The sequence below is a fragment of the Bufo gargarizans genome, chromosome 9, assembly GCF_014858855.1.
Source record: "Bufo gargarizans isolate SCDJY-AF-19 chromosome 9, ASM1485885v1, whole genome shotgun sequence".
Classification (NCBI taxonomy): Eukaryota; Metazoa; Chordata; class Amphibia; order Anura; family Bufonidae; genus Bufo; species Bufo gargarizans.
The window spans coordinates 161,600,181-161,624,538 of NC_058088.1; the positions used below are offsets into that span (position 1 = coordinate 161,600,181).

Below are 24,358 nucleotides of genomic sequence, written 5' to 3' on the forward strand. Positions count from 1 at the left end.
TGCCTGACTGTATGGCTCAGATTTTGTTAGGCTACTTTCCCACTTGCGTTGTTAATTCCATTGTTCTCTTTTATTTACGCGCTAACACGGTACAAATATAATTTTTCCTTTTAAGCTACTTTCACAGTTATGTTTTCTGGTATTGAGATCCGGCAGAGGATCTCAATACTGGAATTAAACGGATCCGTTTTAATTTTGCACATCAGGATGCATCCGTTCTGTTAGGATGTGGTTGTGTGAAATCAAAACAGATCCGTCACTATATACAACAAAAGTGAATGGGTGATGGATCCGGTTTTTAGGCTCCAGTATTTAAGTCCCAGAAAACCCTTTAAAATGTTTATTTTTTTTTTCTATTTTTTTTAAGTCCCACTTGGGGACTTGAGGATACAGCAGTCCAATTGCTGGTACAATTTATTTCAGTGTATTGTACCTTAGTTTTACTCTGACACTTGGCTCTATCAGACCCTGTCTTTGGCAAAGCCTGGTAGGTTTCTGTACATGGCCGATTCGGAGGCTTTTGTAAGGCTTAGTTTGAAAACATGTGACCCAAGTGAGTGTTGCGGCGGGGGTTTACATTGTGAGCACCATAGAGAACACGGACCGGTGTGATAACAATCTCTTGTGCCTCTTTCACGTGTCAGTAAGTCACAGATCTTTCTATGGTCTACACACAGGCAGCATATGTACCCATTGTGTGTATTCACACATCAGTGGTTTTCCATGGACCATGGATTCGTGGTGACAAATGGAAGCCTGCCCACTTTTGTTTGTGATTAAAGATCCCTCATGCACATTATAGTCTATAGGTGCATGAAATCCACGGACACAACACAGAGGGCCTATGCTTTTATTCTGTGGTTTTCAAGGACCATTCATAAGAGGTGCTCTGGAAATGTATTTTCGGCCTAGCAGGGTGTGTGGAATACCCATGACACATGGAGGGCAAATATAACAGACACGGATCCTTCATGGACATCTTCAAGGATGAATCACTGACCATCTTGTCACAGATATCACCATGGACCTGTGAAAGAGGCTTTAAGGTACGGCCACAAATAGTTTTTGGAGGAGGTTTTGAGGCAGATCTGCCTACAGGATTTTTTGCCAAAAACAGAAGTGGATTTGAAAGGAACCGGAAATACAAATGAAGGATACTTTTCTATTCTAGTGTAGCGATTCTGGCTTTGGCTGAAAATCCTGTAGACATATCTGTCTTAAAACCTCCTAAAAAAAAACCTGTGTGGCCATACCCTTAGTGTTTTTATAAGAAAAGGGAAATTAAGTGTTGGGGGACCTATTGCAGAATGTTGCATTGGAGTTTAGATGCTCCAGGTTATACCCCAGACCCAGATGTTTCCACTTGGAATTGTCAGTGCCCCCCGCCGTGTGATACAACATAGTCGGCTGTATACATGCTTAGGATGACTTTGGTGCTAGGGCTTTTATAGAAGAAAGAATATTGACTACACGTGTGTCTTAGGGCTAGGGCTGAAACGATTACTCAATTGAATCGAGTAATTCGACACAAAAAAATCCTCGATGCAAATTTTTGGCATTGAGGATTCGTTTGTGTCACGTGACCACAGAGCGGGAATGAAGCGCTTGCTATTACTCACCACTACGTGGTCACTCGCCGGCCCGTACCGCACTGCACTGTATCCTGACACATTGTCAGGGCATAGTGCACGTACAGTAACCGAGCACTATGACCCAACACTGTCTGACGTCAAGATGACAGTGCAGCGCGCGGAGAAGATGAAGGAGCTGTGGAGCGGCGCCCCTACAGGAAAGGTAAGTACTGGCACTGGAGACATGGCTAGGAGGGGGAGATGGTGGCACTGATGGGGCAGTTGATGGCACTAGGGAGGAACCTGATGGCACGGGGGGGGGGGCGGATGAGTTTTTATAAAGAAAAATGTTCTTTTAATTAATAACAAAAAACTAGAGTACTCGATTAATCGTTGAATTAATTGATAGAATACTCAATTACAAAAGTAGTCGATAGCTGCAGCCCTTCTTAGGGCTTTTTATTCCTCCTGACTTTGAGGCTGCTTCTGATTTTCCCTGCACCCCCCTGTTATGATTGTATTCCAGCTAACTCAAAGTTTCATTAAAGTTGGATTAATTCTTTGTTTGAAAAGCGTTTCTGTAGAGAGGCATACCGTGCCCCCTTGTCAGAGGCGCGTGCGCACCCGATGTCTCTATCCCCCACCTCGCCCCTGGGTACTCTGCACACATAACCTGCATTTTTCTGGTTTGTGAGGATCACATCTATTGTTTTTCTGGCTCGCACATCAGTACATCCGTCACGTCACATGTATCAGATTATTAGGGTAATCTGCACAAGCGGAATCAGTGTGCCAGGCTGGGTGACAAACTATGAGAAGGAAAGAGAAGTAATTAGCTGATATGTTGATACACACAGTATGAAGGTGCATCTAAAACTTGGATCTGTTGGTTGTAGAAGCTTCTATGGACTTCTGAATTGAAATATGAGACTATACCATTTGACCACTTGATATGACAAGTGACCACTATGAGTATAAAAGGAACCTGCACTGTAAAAATGTCAGCAGGCAGCATGGTATAGAGCGGGAGGAGCTGATCGATTTTGCAGTCCGCTAAAAAACGGATCCGCAAAAAGTACGGATGACGTCCGTGTGCATTCCGTTTATTGTGGAACGGAACAGCTGGCTCCTGATAGAACAGTACTATCCTTGTCCGTTATGCGGACAATAAGGGTCCATTCACACATCCGTGTGTGTTTTGCGGATCTGCAAAACACGGACAGCGGCAATGTGCATTCCGCATTTTGCGGACCGCACATTGCTGGCACTAATAGAATATACGCTATTGTGGACAAGAATTGGGCATGTTCTATTTTTTTTTTCGGGATCGGAATTGCGGACCTGGACCCGCAATTTCCGGATCCGGGCCGCACAACGTGTGGCCCCATAGAAATAAATGGGTCCGCAATTCCGTTCAGCAAAATTGCGGATGTGTGAATGGAGCCTAATAGGACATGTTCTATCTTTGAACGGAAATACGGAAATGGAAGGCATACGGAGTACGTTCCGTTTTTTTTTGCGTATCCATTGAAATGAATGGTTCCGTATACGGTCCGTAAAAAACTGAATGGAAACGGAAACTTAAAAAAAAAACTTTGTGTGCAAGAGGCCTTACTGAATCTTTTACCAGAAAACTATATATCGATCTGCTCAGCTCCTCCTGCTCTATAACAGGCTGCCTGCAGATTACACTGCATTTTGTCGTGACAGGTTCTTGTTAAAGTGAGGCCTGAGCACAGCTCGTATATCCCATCGGGACATTGTATGTGTCTCCTGGGGTAAGAACCTCTTCTACAGAGGTCTTGATATCCCCTGTTTCACCAAGTAACTTGTCTTAGGCTACTTTCACACTAGTGTTTCTCTTTTCCGGTATTGAGATCCGTCATAGGGTCTCAATACCGGGAAAAAACGCTTCTGTTTTGTCACCATTCATTGTCAATGGGGACAAAACGTAACTGAACAGAACGGAATGCTCCAAAATGCATCCGCTCCGTTTGCAGCACCTCAGGTACAGATAGTGGCCTCTCAGTAATACCTGTATACTTGCAATATTTGTTTGGTGCACTTGGGTCTTTCAAAGCAATGGTATAAGGACAGCTCCAGTAGGCAATGCTCTGTTCATGTCCTAGGATAGTGATGGTGAACCTCTTAGAGACCGAGTGCCCAAACTGCAACCCAAAACCCACTTATTTATCGCAAAGTGCCAACACGGCAATTTAACCTGAACACCAACATAGTGTATCTTCCATGTACTTTGTCATTTATCTATAATAACCTGCCTACACTCAGTGCGGTGCCTGTGCTGTTCATGCCCTGCGCTGATGAATGGCAGGAAAAGTCTAAGGCATATTGGTACACCATAGACTTTCTCCAGGGTGCGGGTGCCCACAGAGAGGGCTCTGAGTGCCGCCTCTGGCACCCGGGCCATAGGTTCGTCATCACTGTCCTAGGAGATCTAAGGCTACATGGCGACATCGGTCACGGCCAGGATTGTAGCGAGATAGAATCAGTTGGGGAGGTAAAAACTGCTCCATAAAGCTGTTGGGATGCTTAAATCATGGCAGCTAGTGTTGGATTTTTTTGCAACCTGCACTGCTATCCCATTCATTTCTATGGGATTTCCTCAACGCTACAATCCTGGCAGCGACCAGAGAGAGAGAGAGAGACGACTAAAAAGAAGGGAAGGCTGGGTGCAAGCTCAAAGGGATAAAGCTTACCCAATATTAACAAGTGTAAAATAGAGCAGCACTCCAAAAAATAAGTTAAAAAATGAAGTAGTTTATTCACCCAATGGTGTAGGGACGTTTCGGCTGAAATGTCGCTACACCATTGGGTGAATAAACTAATTCATTTTTTAACTTATTTTTTGGAGTGCTGCTCTATGTGTATGTATGTATATGTATATATATGTGTATATATATATATATATATATATATATATATATACACTCTGTAGTGTACATTTTTAACTGTATCCATCAGTTTAGAAAACCCCAGCAGACTTCACTTTCCTATACAGTAAAAACGAGAAAATATTGGTATTCCGAAAGGACAGACACTCTTTTAGCATAGGGGGAGGCCTATTGATACATTTGACATATGTTTTGGGAGATTTGCTGGTACGTACGACGAATATGTTGACAAATCAAAGTGTGAACAGAGCCTAAGGAAGGTGGCATGCCTTACTTTATCACAGGTGATAAGAGTGTAAAACCCTGCATCATGTTCTGGACCTCCCTTGTGTACCGGTTGATGGCATCTCCTGGTGTAACGGCAGTAGTCACCCATAGACTCCTGAAGCCACAGGGTGCCATGTGACTACTTAAACACTTAGTAACTAAGGAACAATGTGAAAAGATTAGAAATGGTTATTTTTTACTTCATCAGCTCTAGGACATGGACCAATTAGGCTGATTATATCGGGGATGGGGGTCTGACCAACACCGGCTTATTAAAGGATAATTCCAATCCTTTGCTTTTAGTTTGCCTTAAATCCCAATGAACTAGGACAGCCATGGGATAGAGGAATAAGGCCTCTTTCACACGACCGTATGGGTTTTTCAGTGTTTTTCAGTCTGTTTTTCACAGATCCGTTGTTCCGTTTTCTGTTTCCGTTGTGTTTCTGTTCCGTTTTTCCGTATGCCATATACAGTATACAATAATTACATAGAAAAAATTGGGCTGGGCATAAAATTTTCAATAGATGGACTTGCAAAAACGGAACGGATCCGGAAGACATACGGATGCATTTCCATATGTGTTCCGTTTCTTTTGCGGACCCATTAAATTGAATGGAGCCACGAAACGTGATTTGCGGGCAATAATAGGACATGTTCTATCTTTCAACGGAACGGAAATATGGAAACTGAATGCATACGGAGTACGTTCCGTTTTTTTTTTCAGAACCATTACAATGAATTGTTCCGCAAAAAACATCGCGTAAACGGAAAAAAATAACAGTCGTGTGAAAGAGGCCTAATAGATATGATGAGAGTGCTCTTCCCAGCTGCATAGTCTATTGAAAATAGAAGATGGCCGAAGAGCTGGAAGGAGAAGACGTGTGAGGGTCAGGGCTGGTTTTGTTGATTCCCTCACATGCTCATCATTAGTGTCTACAACAAGATATTACTCCGTAGAGGAACTGCCCGACAGATAGAGGACGGGCATAAAATGGTAGCACTGCCATCTGCTGGTGTTTACAGGGGACTACAGTTCTACAAATGTGTGCAATACTAGTTTTGTATGATACATTTTTAGAAATACACAAACATCAAAAACTGCCATCTGTTGGTGATGCTACTGTGTGCACTAGTCACTATTGTGTGCCTTCTGTATATGTGATCTCTGCTCTGTGTATATACATAAAAGGTCTACTGTATGAGTCTAGTACAGTACATTCATTTCCATGTAGCAGTCTATATGAGCCACTTGAATGAATTAAAATCTATAATCTCGGCTGATGGCATTTTATCCCCTCCCTACAAGGATATATTCACGGGCGTCACGTTTGTTGCGGACATTTCTGTGATTTCGCATTCCGCCATATAGGGTTTGTGGTATTCCATGTATTTGCTGCAGAAATGTTCCCTTTCATGCAACAGACTTAGGCCTCATGCACACGACAGTTGCTTTTCTCGGTCCGCAAAATGGGGTTCTGTTGTTCCGTGATCCGTGTCCGTTTTTGTTTTCGTGTGTCTTCCTTTATTTTTGGAGGATCTCTAGACATGAAGGAAAGTAAAAAAAAGTCTAAGTCATGTTTGCCATGCAAATGATAGGAAAAAAACGGACACGGATAACAATCTTGTGTGCCTCCGCGTTTTTCACGGTCCCATTGACTTTAATGGGTCCACGAACCATTTTCCGTGAAAAAAAAAAATAGGACAGGTTATATTTTTTTGACGGACTAGAACCACTAATCACGGACGCGGATGACAAACTGTGCATTAGCTGAGTTTTCAACGGACCCATTGAAAGTCAATGGGTCCCCAGAAAATCATGAAAAATGGAACAACGGACACGGAATGAAACAACTGTCGTGTGCATGAGGCCTTACATTGCAGAAATTTCTGCAATATTTTGACACTGAGTCCCCATCCCCAGTGTGTCTCTTCCTCTACTGCAGTGACCCGCTGGGAGGAGAAGAGTGGTAGTTGTGGCACTGATAGGAGTAGTAGTTGATTCACAGAGGCTGTTCTCACTCCAATGCTCCCTGGAGTTATGCAGTAAATGCATCATGTCTTCCCTGTGGGCACACAATGGACTTCCTGGGGACTCCTGCTTGGGGTGGGGTGCCCTAAATGTTAGATGAATGCAAGGACGGAGGGCAGATGCAAGGGCCAGCGGATGATGGTGCATCAGTGACTATTGGTTACAATAAGTAAAGTTGATGATGGGAGTAGTATTAGTACAAATAACAGCAATAGGCACAGTTCCAAAGTATATCACAGTGTGGTCTATTTCTATTCCCGATAGCTGTGTAAAGGCAGCAACAATGACGAGCCTTGTCAGTATCAGGAATTCTCTGGTTATTTTCACCCAATGCAGCAAAGCTATAAGCCAGCTTTGTATCTGGTGGTTAGATGCCCGCTGAGAGACGTCTCTGAGATGCCCCTCTCTATGGCATGCCAAGGGGGCTTTTGTTTTCCATGCTTACAGTCCCTAGGATTGATTCCCTTTGTTTGTATCTTATAGGTGTGCTATGCACTATAAACATTGATGACTGTGAAAGCAACCCATGCGAGAATGGAGCAACCTGCAAAGATGGAGTTGCAGACTATACCTGTGAATGTCCAGCAACCACACTAGATGGAATCAGTTGGGGAGGTAAAAACTGCTCCGTAAAGCTGCTGGGATGCTTAAATCATAGCTGCCAAAATGATGCTGTGTGCGTCCCCATCTATATGGAGGAGATGGCGATCCATGAGCATCTCTGCATCTGCCAACCAGGCTTTTATGGGCTGGATTGTTCCACTCCCACCACATTTTCCTTCTCATCAACTGGGTACTTTGTCTATGAACTTGAGGTATCCAACAGAAGTAAGAGAAGTGCCGAAGAAGACTCAACCCACATAGCAGTACGGTTTAGAACCACTTTGCCAGATATGGTTCTCCTGTATTGGGGAAATGAGAGAAGCTATCTAATACTTGAACTTTATAATGGATTCTTGCAGGTTATATTTAACTATAATGACACTCTTTCAGTCCTAGTAATAGATAATTATAAAGTAGATGACGGCCGTTGGTATCAAGCAAGTGTTAGCCTGAATTCATACCTCAATCTAACTCTATACCATCAAGGTTGCAGTGATGGCTTATGTTACAGCAGAAAACCTTTAAACACTGCGTATGATCCTCCGCTTCAGGAGACATTCAAAAAAGTATACATAGGAGGACTTGCACAGGACTCCCTACTGAACAATACAAGGAGCAAGCAGAACTTCACCGGATGTTTAGAAGATCTTATAATTGACTACGCCATCCTGATACCAGAGAATATTGGAGATGACCAGTCCTATAATCTCATACTGGGATGTAATAAAACAGACTGGTGCCACAACAATCCTTGTCACCATCAATCACCGTGCATTGACCAGTGGATCAATTATAAGTGTGACTGTGTCAGACCATACACTGGTCCAACTTGCTTGGAAGGTATGGGCTTAAGTTACTGATTTAAATTTTTTTCTTCTTTCAGGCACATTTTGCAATTTGTTGTGTATATTTAGTTATCTCTGCTCATCAGATAGAATCGTGACTCCTTCATGCTTTTTTTTTTTTTAAATGTCTTAACAAAAACCCCCTCCAAAACAGGTCAGGTAAATTGTTGTTGTTGAGGTGTGTGCGGGGACGTACACATATATCATAGAACCTGATAGCAAAACAGTGTGGGCCACCTAGTGAGAATTTTGTCAGAATTACATATTATTCTTTTAATAACGAGAATTTTTTTGATGAAAAATCACACTCCACCTCATGTCATAAAAAAGTGGAACAGGTGCTTTATAAATACAGCACTCATTCTGAACACCATATTTCTCAGCGTATTTCCACAGTTTCCCTTCATACATTATAAAACTAGGAGCTCAGTGCATGGGCAGCTACCATTAAACTCAGTGTAAGCTGTAAACATCTCTGCCCTGAGCTCCCCCTAGTGATGGCTGAAAGGAAATGCCATTGTTTTATATCGGGGACTGGAGGAGTTAAATGCGGGGTTCCTTAGCATTCATGGGGTCTGCCTCCAAGGTGAGTACACTATTGGGTCTGTGGATGGAGAACGTTCTCAGAAAGTCCACAGCCGGCACCTCTTCCCAATGTGAAAACCCTGCATTTTCTTGCAGCCACTACTAGGGGGAACTCAATGGAAACAGATTGTTACAAATTACGGTTGATTCAGACGAATGTGATGGGCCCAGGAAACACGGACCATGTATTGGCCACATCTCCTGGACCAACCACACTCCCCTGACCTGACTGTATCATAGAATTTATGATAGTCGGTTAATATCTGATCGTTGATCTAATGTACTGTGCTCACTGTGAGAACACTACATTAGATTCGGAATCAAATATGAACCGGTGCCGATGATTGGCTGCAGCGGTCACGTGTTTTTGATACGATTTCACAGCTGCAAAAACAGAGCCCTGCCAGGAGAACTGGAGCAGCGATGTGGGATCTGTCAGGTAAGTAATCATCTATTACAGGTCGATCCTGATGCGTCAGGTTTGCTCTTGAAACCACACCGGCCCTGTAACCCACTCCACCACCTGTGTTTTGTTCTTATCGCTTCAGTCCAGCTGTCTATTTCTGGTGGATTCACCTTCATTCCTCTCTTTTTCTACAGAGTACACATCTGGGACATTCTTCTGGGAAGATATACCTAGTTTTGCCAACTTCACAATCGCCCAACATGTTGGAGACTCTTTCACTATATCTGCATTCATTAGGACATTCAAACGAGATGGCCTGGTCCTACAGATGAGTAATGGTACTGTGGATTACTTGTCAATCTACCTGAAATCTGGACAAATCAATATCAAATTTTTGTCAGAAACACTTTCTTTCAAAGAATATGTCAGCAATGGCAAGAAGAATATGATCACTATATCAGTAATGGAGGGGCTTGTCAAACTAAACGGTGTCAAATTTGAGGAAGAGTTTGAGCAGCTGCCAACATTATCAGTTTCAGCAGAAGACACTGTACTCATCGGAGGAATGCCACCGGGTAGAGACGTTGAGCAGTGGGGTGGATATTTTAAAGGATGCCTTCAAGATGTTCGAATCAATGATCGTCGTTTGGAGTTTTTCTCGTTTGATGATAAAGATGATCAAGTCTACCCAGTTTCCATCAGCAATGTCACAAAGAATTGTGTGTCTGATGACGTGTGTCAGGTGAGCATAAAACACGAGAAATAACATGTTCCTGCAATATTTATTCGATTGTATTATGTATATGGCACACACATTTTATATGCTGGTTTTGTCACTTTAGTATCATACTGAAGTCTCATACATTAGTCATTTCTCTGCTTCAAGGGGTTTAATGACAGTAATAAAATAATGCCAATAAAAATATAAATTGTAAAGATATTGATGTGACGGGTTAATTAAGAAAAATATAGTTTATAATTATAATTTGCGCATTTCTATGTGCATTGATGGCGAGATATAAAATATATTTTATCAAGGATAATTGAGCACATTTACACTGGGCAATAATTAGAAGGCTTCTTTATATTGTTTAGATCTTACCAATTATCACTTTGCATAAATCAGTAGAATAAAGAACCTTTATAATAAATCTTATCAGGCGGATAGTGGTTTCCTCCCGTTTCCCTGTCTGTAGAATCAGGGTAAATGGAAAGCCCCCTGTTTGTCTATTGTAAAAAAAAGTGAATGGATGAGGGGGTGCGGCTGCAGTATATCTGCCCCAATGTATGGGTGAGGCAGCATGGAGAAAATGTGCATCTACAAAAACCAAAAGAAAAAGGGTAAAGACCTAAATTCCACAAGTTAGACTCAACGTTTCTCCTCTACAGCTGAATATGGAGTGTTTTCTTTTCTCTTGTAATGATCGAACAAATGAATAGATCTTCATCTTCATTTTCCTAGTCCAGCCCATGCAAGAATAATGCCACCTGCACCGTGACCTGGAACGACTTCACCTGCGAGTGCTCAGCCAAATTCACTGGACCAACGTGTGAAGAGCAGGTGTGGTGTCAGTGGAATCCTTGTCCATCAGAGGCCACCTGCAAAGATTTTCCTGGAGGGTATACATGTATGGATAGATTTTTATTTTATAATTTTTTTTTTACCTATTCAGTTAGGCTTCATTCACATCTCCGTTTTAAGATGCGGCAGGCTGTTCCAGCCTAGAGCAGCCTGCCATATATAACAGGATCCTCTACTTCACCATTAACCATTGACTGCAACGAGGTCTGACGGTGATCCAGCTGATTTCGGCTGGACAAAAACCGTTGTATGCAACCTTATTTTGTCCAGCTGGCATTTGCGGCAGATCTCCAAAACTGAAATGTGAACTTTTGCTTGCTTCACTAATTCGGTTTTCTCCTTTAATAGTTTGAGATGATTTGATGTCTGTCTTATTTTTAGGTCTGGTCAACGCCACTTTCAAAGAAGAAAGCTCAGTGATCTTTACATCCAACATTTCATCAGGACCACAACTTGAATTCATTTCGATAGACTTCAAGACTCGAGACACAGATGCTATTTTGCTTGAAGCCACCAAAGATCTGGACTATATTTCTATCATCGTTCAGAACGGTCAATTGCTCATCACTTTACAGAGTGGAAACAGCGTGGACGGAATCCATTTCAATACAAGGATGATGGTTTCTGATGCCTTATGGCACAGAGTTGAGGTGATGAAATCTTTTATAGATGTGGTCCCTCGATGGACAATAAGCTTAGACAATGAGCAGAGTACAACACTACACGGCAATGCTGCCAGCTTGAGTTTCTTAGTAGAGGACACTGCAATTATACTGGCTAAGAATTACACTGGATGCCTTGGACAAGTTTCCATCAGAGGCCTATATCTGCCATTTGCTGATCAATTATTTCCTCAACATTTTGTGAAGAAAGAACAAGTGTCACTGGAGCTTGGATGTAAAGGGGCAGATGTGTGCGGTGATGCTCCCTGTCAGCATGGTGGAAAATGTCAAGATTTGTTCGATTCATTCAGCTGTACGTGTGAATCGGGATGGGAGGGAGTTCACTGTGAGCTCAATATTGATGACTGTAAGTCTAGCCCCTGTGTTCATGGTTCGTGCTACGACCTGGAGAATGACTTTCGGTGCAACTGTTCTTCAGGCTACACCGGCAAAAACTGTGAAATTAACGTGGATGACTGTGAGCAGCATCGTTGTTTAAATGGAGGCTTCTGCTTAGACGGTGTGAATAGCTACAAATGTGTATGCCCAGCCACCTTTGCCGGGGTTTACTGCGAGTAAGTGTCAGTAAAGACCTTTTAATGTGAAGTAATAAAAAAAAGTTTTCAAAAATTAACAACAACAAAAAAAATAACTGTGTAACTGTCCAAAAAAATCACACACCACTGTTTTCCTTGAGCTTTTCTCTTAGTTACGGCTATTTTGAAACCTGCAATATGAGAATCTTCTCCTCTGCCAGTTCTCTGAGGCCAAAACTGCCTTCCCTCACTTCACATACACCAGGGACCAGCAACCTTCGGCACTCCAGCTGCTGTGAAATTACAACTCATGCACACTTAAGCCACTGTTCTTGTAACTCCCATAGAAGTGAAAGGAGGATTCTGGGAGTTGACGTTTCAGAATGGCTGGAGTGCAAGAGGTTGCTGATCCCTGACATACACACTTGCTGTAGCCATCAGCTTCCTGCCAGCCAATCAGATTGGATTACAGACAGACACGCCTCCTTATTCTAAAGCCTAATGCAGGCATGCTGCGGTTTGCTTTCCGTCCTGAGATGCGAAGCAAGACGGATCGATCATGACCCACAATGCAAGTCAATGGGGATGGATCAGTTTTCTCTGACACAATACAAAACGGATCCGTCCCCCATTGACTTTCAATGGAGTTCATGACGGATCCGTCTTTACAATGTTAAAGATAATACAACCGGATCCGTTCATAACGGATGCAGACTGTTGTATCATCAGTAATGGTAGCATTTTTTGCTGAACCCTGTCGGATCCAGCAAAAACGCTGGTGTGAAAGTAGCCTTACACAATTTTTTCTTAATGGAAGGTTACTAAGAAAACCCTACTTGCCAAATGTTTTATTCTAATGAGGAACTCCATTGTGGAAAGTTTTCATGTCTCGTACAATAATATGACTTGCTTCACATTACTTTTCTTCATGCCTTTCCTATGGGACCTTACTATACATTCATGTTACAGCTCATATTTGTGACAGGTGAAGGCAATGGATTCTCTCTCAGAATAGGAGAATGCATGCCACACTAAAAGAAGCTTTGAATTATTTATAGGATGTGAAAATACTTGATTATTATAATATCATCTCACTTTCTCTGACAGATGGCCGTTCCCTCCTGAGCGTTGTGGAATAAACGTAACCTGCCTGAATGGCGGTAAATGCAATAATGGAATCTGGGGCGCAAACTGTACTTGCCGGCCGGGCTTTACAGGAAAAAGGTAAGAACTCATGTGAAATTAAACATCATAGCAGCCGACAGTCACCATTTTTACTGGGTGTGCGCTGTTTACATAAAAATGAGTATACTTTTTATACTTTTTATTCTTATGAGTGACTTTTGGAGAACTTGGCCACATCTGTCAGACTGAGGAAATGAACTAAGATTGCTGGCAGCTAGAGCATGGCAACATGTACTGGGTCACCTATGGTCCTATATCCTCAAGTAGGCACGTCTAATGAACTGCTTCACTCACAAAGCCAGATACAGTTGCAAGAAAAAGTATGTGAACCCTTTGGAATGTTATGGATTTCTGCACAAATTGGTCATAAAATGTGATCTGATCTTCATCTAAGTCACAGCAATAGACAATCACAGTCTGCTTAAACTAATAACACACAAAGAATTAAATGTTACCATGTTTATATTGAACACTCCATGTAAACATTTACAGTGCAGGTGGAAAAAGTCTGTTAACCCTTGGATTTAATAACTGGTTGAACCTCCTTTGGCAGCAATAACTTCAACCAAACGTTTCCTGTAGTTGCAGATCAGACGTGCACAACGGTCAGGAGTAATTCTTGACCATTCCTCTTTACAGAACTGTTTCAGTTCAGCAATATTCTTGGGATGTCTGGTGTGAATCGCTTTCTTGAGGTCATGCCACAGCATCTCAATCAGGTTGAGGTCAGGACTCTGACTGGGCCACTCCAGAAGGCGTATTTTCTTCTGTTTAAGCCATTCTGTTGTTGATTTACTTCTATGCTTTGGGTTGTTGTCCTGTTGCAACACCCATCTTCTGTTGAGCTTCAGCTGGTGGACAGATGGCCTTAAGTTCTCCTGCAAAATGTCTTGATAAGCTTGGGAATTCATTTTTCCTTCGATGATAGCAATCCGTCCAGGCCCTGGCGCAGCAAAGCAGCCCCAAACCATGATGCCCCCACCACCATACTTCACAGTTGGGATGAGGTTTTGATGTTGGTGTGCTCTGCCTCTTTTCCTCCACACATAGTGTTGTGTGTTTCTTCCAAACAACTCAACTTTGGTTCTATCTGTACACAGAATATTTTGCCAGTACTGCTGTGGAACATCCAGGTGCTCTTGTGCATACTGTAAAAGACAATTTGTCTTTCCGTGGACTGATGAACAGCAAGGCTTTTGGAGATACTTTTATAACCCTTTCCAGCTTTATGCAAGTCAACAATTCTTAATCGTAGGTCTTCTGAGAGCTCTTTTGTGCGAGGCATCATTCACATCAGGCAATGCTTCTTGTGAAAAGCAAACCCAGAACTGGTGTGTGTTTTTTATAGGGCAAGGCAGCTGTAACCAACACCTCCAATCTCATCTCATTGATTGGACTCCAGTTGGCTGACACCTCATTCCAATTAGCTGTTGGAGATGTCATTAGTCTAGGGGTTCACATACTTTTTCCACCTGCACTGTGAATGTTTACATGGTGTGTTCAATAAAAACATGGTAACGTTTAATTCTGTGTGTGTTATTAGTTTAAACAGACTGTGATTATCTATTGTTGTGACTTGGATGAAGATCAGATCACATTTTATGACCAATTTGTGCAGAAATCCATATCATTCCAAAGGGTTCACATACTTTTTCTTGCAACTGTATGCACAGCATTGCCTAATGGAGCCATTGGCTTGCACCTTTGTTCACATAAGGATTGTTTCCTGTATCAGAAATCTGTAATATGTATTCCTTCTCCTAATAGTCGTATGCCCATGGCCTCACTACCAATCCACATTGTATGGAACTGTAATACTGCGCCCATAAACCGCTATGGATCCATACTTTACCTCTGTGTGCATGAACCCTAGGGGCTAGTTCACAGAGTTTTTCCTGGCACAGATTCCATGCCAAGAAGCGCGCACTGGTCGCGTGCTTTTTAAATGGGAGGCCATGCTGCCATTCAATCAGCCACAGTTTATCTTCTACGACAGCGCCAAAAAAAGTACATGTCATTTCTTGACATAGTGTCCATTCACTGGGGCTAAATGGTGAGCGGGTCCACCTGCATTCAAACTGAAAAGCCGAAGCAGGAACGAGAGTGGATTCTGCTGTGGAATGCAAAAGCCACGGTGTGAATTTGCTCTAAAGCCTCATGCACACGACCGTTCCGTTTTTTCGGTCCACAAAACGTGGATCCGCAAACAACGGAAGCCACCTGTGTGCCTTCTGCAATTTGCAGAACGGAAGGGGCGGCCCATTGTAGACATGCCTATTATTGTCAGCAAAACGGACAAGAATAGGACATGTTGTTTTGTTTTTTTTGCGGGGCCACGGAATGGAGCAACTCAGTGTGCTGTCCGCATCTTTTGCGGCCCCATTATAGTGAATGGGTCCGCACCCGAGCCGCAAAGACTGCGGCTTGGATGCGGACCTGAACAACGGTCGTGTGCATGAGGCCCAAGACTGATCCATTAGGAGGATACTGTAAAAGAAGTCCTCACATTCCCATGGATCAATTTAGTCAATTACTCATCTACTTTAAGGGTAGGTCATCAATATCTGATTGGTGGGAGTCAGCCGTCACCTTCGCGATCAACTGTTGGTAGAGGCCACAGCGCTCACAACTAACCAAGCACATCTGAGCTGTGCCTAGGCCATGTGACTGATAAAGGTGAGGAGGAGGCCACAGTTGAACGGCGGATGTCCTGGGAGACGGACCCCTAAGGATAGATTTATCGATATTGTACTCCCTGAAAACCCCCTTACCTAATTCTCAAGAGGGGGGTATAAATGTCCAGTCGAAGCCGATATAACATCACTTCTGTTCACTTGCAGGATTACATAGCTGTCTTCTAATAAGTACTAGGGTGAAAGCTTTGGTCCTCTACGTACGAAGTATTGATGAGAATCAGAGCAATCCTTCAGTTGTAGTTGAATGTATTTTTTGTATGTTTTTAGTTCTGAATAAAGTTTTGTCAAAATCCATTTGACTGAGATTTACGCAAGATTTTGCAGGATTTTTTTACATAGATATTGCTCTTTGTGTAGCACTTATTATTCTGCAAGATTTCAGCCTGATGCTGTTGAGCTGAACCTTCAGGGTATGCATGGTCCACCATAACAATGAGCAAAAGCAGAGTGACCCTGTAGGGATATGCTCACAGATGTGCAGGAAACATTCCTCTGAATGGGTTTGTTTCTGCAACATGTGCATGGATTTCAGCAAGCCAGCTTCAGATGAATGGGATGGTCACAGAAATATCAGCAAAAATCTGAATGGAAAATCAGGACAAAATATCAGACCCCTATGTACAAGAAGATGCTTCTCAGGGCAGCATGTATTGCCAAGCATGGATAATAAGATCCTGCTGTATATTATATACTCGATACTGTAGCACATGCCAGATAAGGGGGTCATCAACCTCCGGCACCCCCTGAAACTACAGCTCCCAGCATGCACACTTGCTCGGCTGTTCTCAGAACTTCCACAGAAGTGAAGTGCATGTGGGGAGTTGTAGTTTCAGCTGGAGTGCTTGAGGTTGCTGATCCCTGCACTAGATGTTTGTCTTAATGATCTTCTCTGTTATATTTCTGGTTGTGTAGATGTGAAATCAACATCAATGACTGTGAGCCCAACCCGTGTCTCAACGGCGGGACATGCCAGGACTCGGTCAACAACTACAAGTGTCTCTGCAATGCCAGCTTCAGCGGGGTCCGCTGTGAGGTAGGTGACTATGGATCTCAGATGATGATGACTATATGGACCTGTCTTGTGTCACTAAGCTTTCCAAAGCAATGTCTTGTGACTCCACTCCAGACGTGTGAGCTCCACCTGCCAGGATCACGTGCTAGCCAGAGTTCCTTCATTGCTGTTGCTTTTGTCGGGAATCTGCATGTTGGTTAACAATCTGTTTGCATGGTCTGTGTGATCACGTTATGTTATTCTGTGTCACCTGAAATTGTGCCACCTTCATTAACACTGGGAATTGCTAATCACTCGCTCTATACTTCTGCCAGGAAACCTCAGCTCATCTGTTACTATGACTGTATTTGCCACACTGGGTTGTAAAATTGCATGCTTGTACTGATTCCACATTATTTCTACTTGTAATTAAAGGGGTTATCTGGGACTTAAAATTGATGACCCTTCGCAGTCAGTATTATTCCTGGGGGGTTTGACTCTTGGCTCTTCCATTAATTAGCTGACGGTGCCACGGCATTCAAGTGGGCTCTGTGTCCCCTTCGTGGTTTTCAAGGCACAACTAGTTTAGTAGCAGCTGTGCCTAGAATTCCAGTTCAGTCCCAGTCACCTGTAATACCAGTTACTATGAAAAGTGCCAGTTAAACGATGATGTGGATGTGGCACTTGCTGACTGGCAGTGTGCCACTAGTTGGCCTCCCACCAGATAGGTTATTGATTGCCTATACCAGGGATGGGCAAACTGCGGCTCTCCAGCTGTTGTAAAACTACAAATCCCATCATGCCCTGCCCCTGCTGTAGGCTGATAGCTGTAGGCAGACTGGGCATACTGGGAGTTGTAGTTTTACAACAGCTGGAGAGCCGCAGTTTGCCCATCTCTGGCCTATACTAAAGACAATTTTAAAGTCCTAGATAACCCCTTTAAGACTCCTGATGTGTATCTGATTGGTGTCCACACTTTGTGTATAACCTGCATGTCTATGTATGTGCTTCTCAAGTATTCTCCAAATCTAGCTAATCAATGATAGTGTTTGTCACTGATTATCATGTATTTTGTAATATTTTAGGATTTGGGCTGTGCTACATGTGGTTTTGTACATTAGCTAGCTTTCTGACACCAAAAGCCAACTTCTGGGACCCCCAAGCAAAACCTGTACTTAATGGGGTATTTCTATCTGAGACAATGGGGGTATATCGCTAGGATATATCCCCATTGTCTGAAAGGGGCGGGTCCAACCAATGGGACCCGCACCTATATCAAGAACAGTGGGGGCCAAAGTGGTGGCTGGAGGACCCCGGTTCTGGCCACCAGCAAGCGTTCTCCCATAGAAGCAAATGGGAGCCCACTGAGCATGCGGTCCACTTATATGGGTCCGAAGAAAAAAGCTGAGACAGCGCTCAACTATTTTCGGCGTACATGAAATGAATGGAGGGCGGCTGCCCATGCACAGTGCGCCCTCCACCCCTTTCAGGGCTTCATTCTCGGCGTAGATGTGCCGAAAATATTTCCGTCTGGCTCATAAAAGTGAACAGGGGGGGACTCCCTGTGCCGAGGACATTGTACAAGGGAAGAATAGATAAGATATGACAATCACCTACTGTGTCTTATCTATACACAGAGGTGATATCATTACAGGCAGGATTAGAATAATATATAACTGCAGAAAAGTGATCTGTACAGACCAAGAAGTGGCGTCTATTATTAGGCTTCGGGATCAGTGCAAAAACTGCAGGAGTTTATGGTTTGTGTTTAAATCTAGATATTGACTTAGAAAATAACATAAAAAATTATTTAAAAATATGTTGATTTAAATGGAGTCTGTCACCTAATCTGAGGCTTTTAGGCTACTTTCACACTTGTGTTCAGAGCGGATCCGTCTGGTGTCTGCATTATATTTTAGAAAAAATTCTAAGTGTGAAAGTTGCTCAGACGGATCCGTCCAGACTTTACATTGAAAGTCAATGGGGGACGGATCAGTTTGAAAATGGGGGACGGATCAGTTTGAAATTGAGCCATATTGTGTCAACGTCAAACGGATCCGTCCCCATTGACCTACATTGTAAGTCTGGACGGATCCGTTTGCCTCAGCACGGCCAGGCGGACACCTGAACGCTGAAGGCAGCATTCGGGTGTCCGCCTGCTGAGCGGAGCGGAGGCTGAACGGTGCCAGACTGATGCATTCTGAGAGGATCCACATCCACTCAGAATGCATTAGGGCTGTACGGATGCGTTCCGGGCTGCTTGTGAGAGCCTTCAAATGGAACTCACAAGCGGAGCCCGAATGCTAGTGTGAAAGTAGCCTTAGACTGCTCAGATCAGGTTATAGATTCCTGTGCCCACATTACAATGTTACCTTTATTTGTGCTGTCTCTTGCCGAGATCTTCAAAAAAAAAAAGACTTTTGAAACTTATGTTAATGAGGTTCGGCAAGTGCCCAGACCCCTCAGTGATGTGCCCAGAAAACCACACCTATTTCACCCCTCTGGCTCGCCCTCCTTTCCTATTATTACCTCCTCCTCTACTTCACAAATCTTGCGCCTGTGCCGCTTCACACTTGGCGGTCACCTGCGCACTGCTGTGCCCATATGGGCAGAGGAACAGGGAGTTGGACTACGTATGCGCCAGTCCGTAGCTCGAAATCCAGTGGGTGGAAGTAACCAGCCGCAGCAGAGGACTGCAGTGAAGCCAAAGAAGGGGTGGGCCGGCGCAGCAGCGTCGTTCCTCTAGCAGGCCCTCATCAATCCAGTATGTATTTATCACCTATTCTGTGGACAGGTGGTAGATCTATTAATGGTGTTATCCCACAAAGAGCATTCAACTAAGTTCAGCAGATGATTGTACCAACACATTGAGGGGTTATGTTCTATAACTTTATTATATTATGTTTTTACTATATATACAATATATACTATATTATGTTATGTTTTTACTTGTTATGACCATTTAAGTATGCAACATATCCTGTACCTTTCAGGTAGGGCTCCTGTGATATAATATGATGTTCATTTCTTGCAGAAAAGCAGTGCAGCCTGGGCTTTCCCCTTCCCTCTCCTCGGAGTTGCAGTCCCTGTGTCTTGTGGGGTTTTGCTTCTAGTTATTATTGTGGGCATTTTCATGGTGCTGACAGCAAGGAAGAGGAGACAATCGGAAGGCACATACAGTCCCAGCCAACAGGAGGTGGCCGGAGCCCGGCTAGAAATGGATAGTGTTCTGAAAGTGCCCCCTGAAGAGCGATTGATATGAAGCGGGACAATGGACATCTGCCCGATCTGAATGTGGGTAATTTTGTAAAGTGGACAATACGTCATATGGACAGTCCCAACACTGGAGATATTTTTGGTTCCGCTTTATATTTGGCAGCTAGTCTTACTACTGGCCATTTATAACCATCGAGACAAAGCCACAATATATAGAAGCTAAGACAAACCTGTGACTGATATTGTGTACAGACGTGGTAAATATCCACAGCCCTGTTCTTCAATCGGTGAGACATCTGTAATACTATCCAGAGGGCGATGTTTTGGATGTGCCTTTTGATTATTTTTATTTTTTTATACATTACATGGAGTCTTTAGGGTATTCCTACTTGTGCCTTTGGACTGCATAGTTTTGCTGTAGTATAACCAAACCAAGCACATTCTCATTTCTACTGTCTTATTTTCAGTACCTTCCATACACTAATGTGAAAAGTGCCAGGGGTATCGGCCACGGCACAAGAGCAATATCTGTCTGCAATGAAGGTTATGACAATTCCATTATGAGCTACTGCCTTATTATATCACTTAGTAATAAAGTCCCAGCGAGCGCTTGTTATCTTCAATTCATCTGCTTTTTATTTCATAAATACATAAAAAATGGACACGTTTTGGCCCTTGCAGCCTTCATCAGCTTGCATTGGTATACAAATTCACAAACTTAAATCACAAATTGCCCCGCCACGTGTGATGATGTCAGACGCCCAAGAAGGGGTAATTTTACGCATGTCAATCAGTACTCAAATGACATCACATTGTATATTAAATGTTACACATAAAAACAAAACGTGGAAATACCAATTTAAACATTAATAAGGATACCGCTCAATTGCAGCTAGTCATCTTATATTTTCTGTCTGGAAAACAAGAAACGATTGACATAAATCATACTGCAACATGATATTATACCAAGTGCATGATTTCATACTCCCTATTCAGTCCTCTCGGCTGCAGACACCCGTGGCGGGGCAATTTGTGATTTAAGTTTGCGAATTTGTATACCAATGCAAGCTGATGAAGGCTGGACGGGCCGAAACGTGTCCATTTTTCATGTATTTATGAAAAAAAAAGCAGATGAATTGAAGATAACAAGTGCTCGCTGGGACTTCATTTATTACACAGTGTATTTTTTACTTCCCGTGCCGACGCGGATCGGGTCCAGGTGTCGACTCTCTCCTTGAGGGTTCTGAATCTCCTTAAAGGGACCTCCCCTGTATGGAGACTTATTAGCAGTTCTCCATGAGAAAATAACAGGCAAAGAAGTATCTCCCAGAGAAAAATAACCATCTTGCTAGTGCCACCTTTGAAAGTGGATCCCTATGCGTCAAAGTCCAACTTTTTAACAAGCCTCGGGACATGACAGGGGAAATTAGCCAAGCCAAGATGGATTTTTGTCAGAATGTAAAGTTCCTACAACACAAATATAATCTAGTCTCTGGTTTGGGAGAATAAGTCGTCAACTATTTGTCTCATTCACAAAGAAATCCAAAATTTTAGAATGCTCTAGGTCAGGCATCCTCAAACTACGGCACTCCAGATGTTGCAAAACTACAACTCCCAGCAAGCCTGAACAGCCTACAGGTATCAGCCTAACGCTGGGTTCACACCTAGGCGTTTCTCAAACGCGCGTTTCTATGCGCGTTTTATGCGCGTTCTTTTTAATAGTGAACGCGCGTTTGACGCGCGTTTGGGTGATTGACAGCAGTGTTGTCCAAAGAGTCTATGGCCCAAACGCGCCAAAAAAAGCTCCTGTACTTGTTTGAGCGTCGGGCGTTTTACAGCGCGATCGCACGCGCTGTAAAACACCCAGGTGTGAACCCTTCCCATAGGGAATCATTGGTTCTTGCCTGTTGTGCGTTTTACAGCGCGTAGGAACGCGCTGTAAAACGCTCAGGTGTGAACCCAGCGTAAAGCAGGGCATTGTGGGAGTTGTAGTTTTACAACAGCTGGAGGGCCGCAGTTTGAGGATGCCTGCTCTAGGTCTTAAATAAGTCAAACATCTTATTTTACCTATGAAACAATCATAAATGTATTACTTATGATTGGCTTCAGAATGTCTCCCCAAGAAACATCACCATTCTTCTTTACTGACTGTATTTAGCACGGCAGCACAATCCTATTCAAAAGGAGTTATCCCACAGTGAATGTAAAAAAAAATGACATCACATATTACAAGATATTCTTTAAAAACAAAAAAAAACTAGAACTGGCCCTGTACCTCATATGGATCCAAAGATCTCACCATTCGTTACTCCACCAGACTTAAGGTGGCGGCTCGGGGAGGGTGGGGTGGCATCTTCTTTCTGCTGCAGATCTCTCCTTATGACAGCTCAGGGGTGTGTCTATTCTGCTGCAGCTCTCTCCCTGTAAGGGCTCTTTCACATGAGCGGATTACTGTGATTTTGTAGTAAAAAGATCAAAGAGAGTCACGGAGCATTATCACTCATGTTAATGCTCCGAGTCTCTGCTGTCCGGAGCGCAGCTTGGCACTCTTTCACCCAGCGGATTACCCGCACGGCATCCACTCGTGTGGAAGAGCCCTAACTGTCATAGCTTCTAACATAATATTGAAGGATGGAACTGATCATGTGTGACCACTTCAGCAATGATACTAAGAGATAAAAAACAATAATAAACAGCAGGTGGCGCTATACATACAAATTTAATAGAATAGCTCAGTGGCTATGCAAATTTTTTTAATTACATGTAGTTACAAAAGTATTCAGATCCAGGTGCTGGTTGAAAAATGTAGAATATTTTTCGTTTCGTTCTTTTTATGAGACTGCTTAAATATGGTCGCATTACACTGGATTTTATTTATGCCGTTAATAATGACATTTTCAGGATTTCAAGCAGGTTAGACTAGTTTCATGAACCACCTCCATTATAGAGCACACATATAGGCCCAGATTTACTAATCCCATAGAGGGCGTACGCTTAAACCTACACCAGATTTATCACCGGGGCTAAGGCTGGATGATGAATCTGGTCCTGGGATAGACACCATCTTTTGCTTGGATTACTTTGAGACAGATTTTTACGCTAGAACTGTGGTGCAATTTTGGCGCAAAATGGTGCTCCTCAGGCTTCACCCCTTTCCTACAAAGCTCTGCCCCTTGTCAAACATGTTGGGGGAATAAACGTGTAGAAACCCTGGATGCGTGAAATCGCACCACCTTTTTAGACAGATGTTTGGTGCAGACACATCAGTAAATATGGACCATACTTCCAGAAATGATGGAACCTGTAGGCAGCCATGTGGTCATAGTTTTGATTAGATAAACTGATTTAAAGCTGCCCAATGTATATTTGCTAAAGGTAGAACCTCATGGCTATGGGCATTAGCTAAGATCTGCCATATGAGATGACCTAGAAGCAATGTCATGCTGTGTTCTACTTACTGTCCACTTTAGTTCCCTGTGAACAGCCCATATGATCATTAGGCCTAAAGAACATGGGGGTATGCGGGATTCAATAGATGTCAAATAAGGCACCCCAAAATGTACCGCCACAAAGGCATACAGAACTTTTTTTTTCCATGTCCATTTATCAGAGAGCGCAGCTGTATGAATACTGCTTTTATGTCCTGTAAATTCCTATGTATAAACTGTATGATAACTGGTTTGTATATTTTGTACTGTAAGAAAACGGCATTGCCCAGGTGCCCTATCCTATGTAAATACGCCGCCAAATGCAACAGCAAATGAATGAACTCTAAAAAAAAAATAATAAAATGGAAAAAAAAAATCCTGATAATCTGTGTCCATTGTTATTCCACCGATTACAGAATGAAGGGTTTCTAAGGCTACTTTCACATCTGTGTTTTTGCTGGATCCGTCAAGGGATCAGCAAAAACGCATCCGGTATATAATACAACAGTCTGCATCCGTTCTGATTGTATTATCTCTAAAATGACCAAGATGCCGGATCCGGCAATAAAACCATTGTAAGTCAATAGGAACCGGATGAGTTTTCTTTTGTGTTCGAGAAAACCATTGCTCCATTGACTTACATTGTGTTTCATGCCGGACCCGTCTTGCTCTGCTTCCCAGGACGCACTCAAAAACGCTGCTTGCAGTACTTTTGTGTGCGTCATGGGAACCCAACGAAACGGAACTGAATGTATTCTGGTGCATTCCGTTTTGTTCGGCTCAGTTTTGTCAATGAATGGGGACAAAACTAAAGCGTTTTCCTCCGGTTTTGAGATCCTATGAT

General features: G+C 43.0%; 1 protein-coding gene across 1 annotated transcript in view; it reads left to right on the forward strand.

The window, feature by feature from the left end:
• Window positions 1–20,721, forward strand: part of LOC122919828 (protein crumbs homolog 1-like) — a 53,166-nt gene extending 32,445 nt beyond the window's left edge. Inside the window, exons 6-12 of the mRNA XM_044269019.1 lie at window positions 7,263–8,222; window positions 9,413–9,960; window positions 10,681–10,846; window positions 11,182–12,037; window positions 13,106–13,222; window positions 16,792–16,912; window positions 19,905–20,721. Of these exons, the coding sequence (XP_044124954.1) occupies window positions 7,263–8,222; window positions 9,413–9,960; window positions 10,681–10,846; window positions 11,182–12,037; window positions 13,106–13,222; window positions 16,792–16,912; window positions 19,905–20,132 (2,996 nt within the window). The 3' untranslated portion in view covers window positions 20,133–20,721. The remainder of the gene's footprint in view (window positions 1–7,262; window positions 8,223–9,412; window positions 9,961–10,680; window positions 10,847–11,181; window positions 12,038–13,105; window positions 13,223–16,791; window positions 16,913–19,904) is intronic.
• Window positions 20,722–24,358: the final 3,637 nt, after the last annotated feature.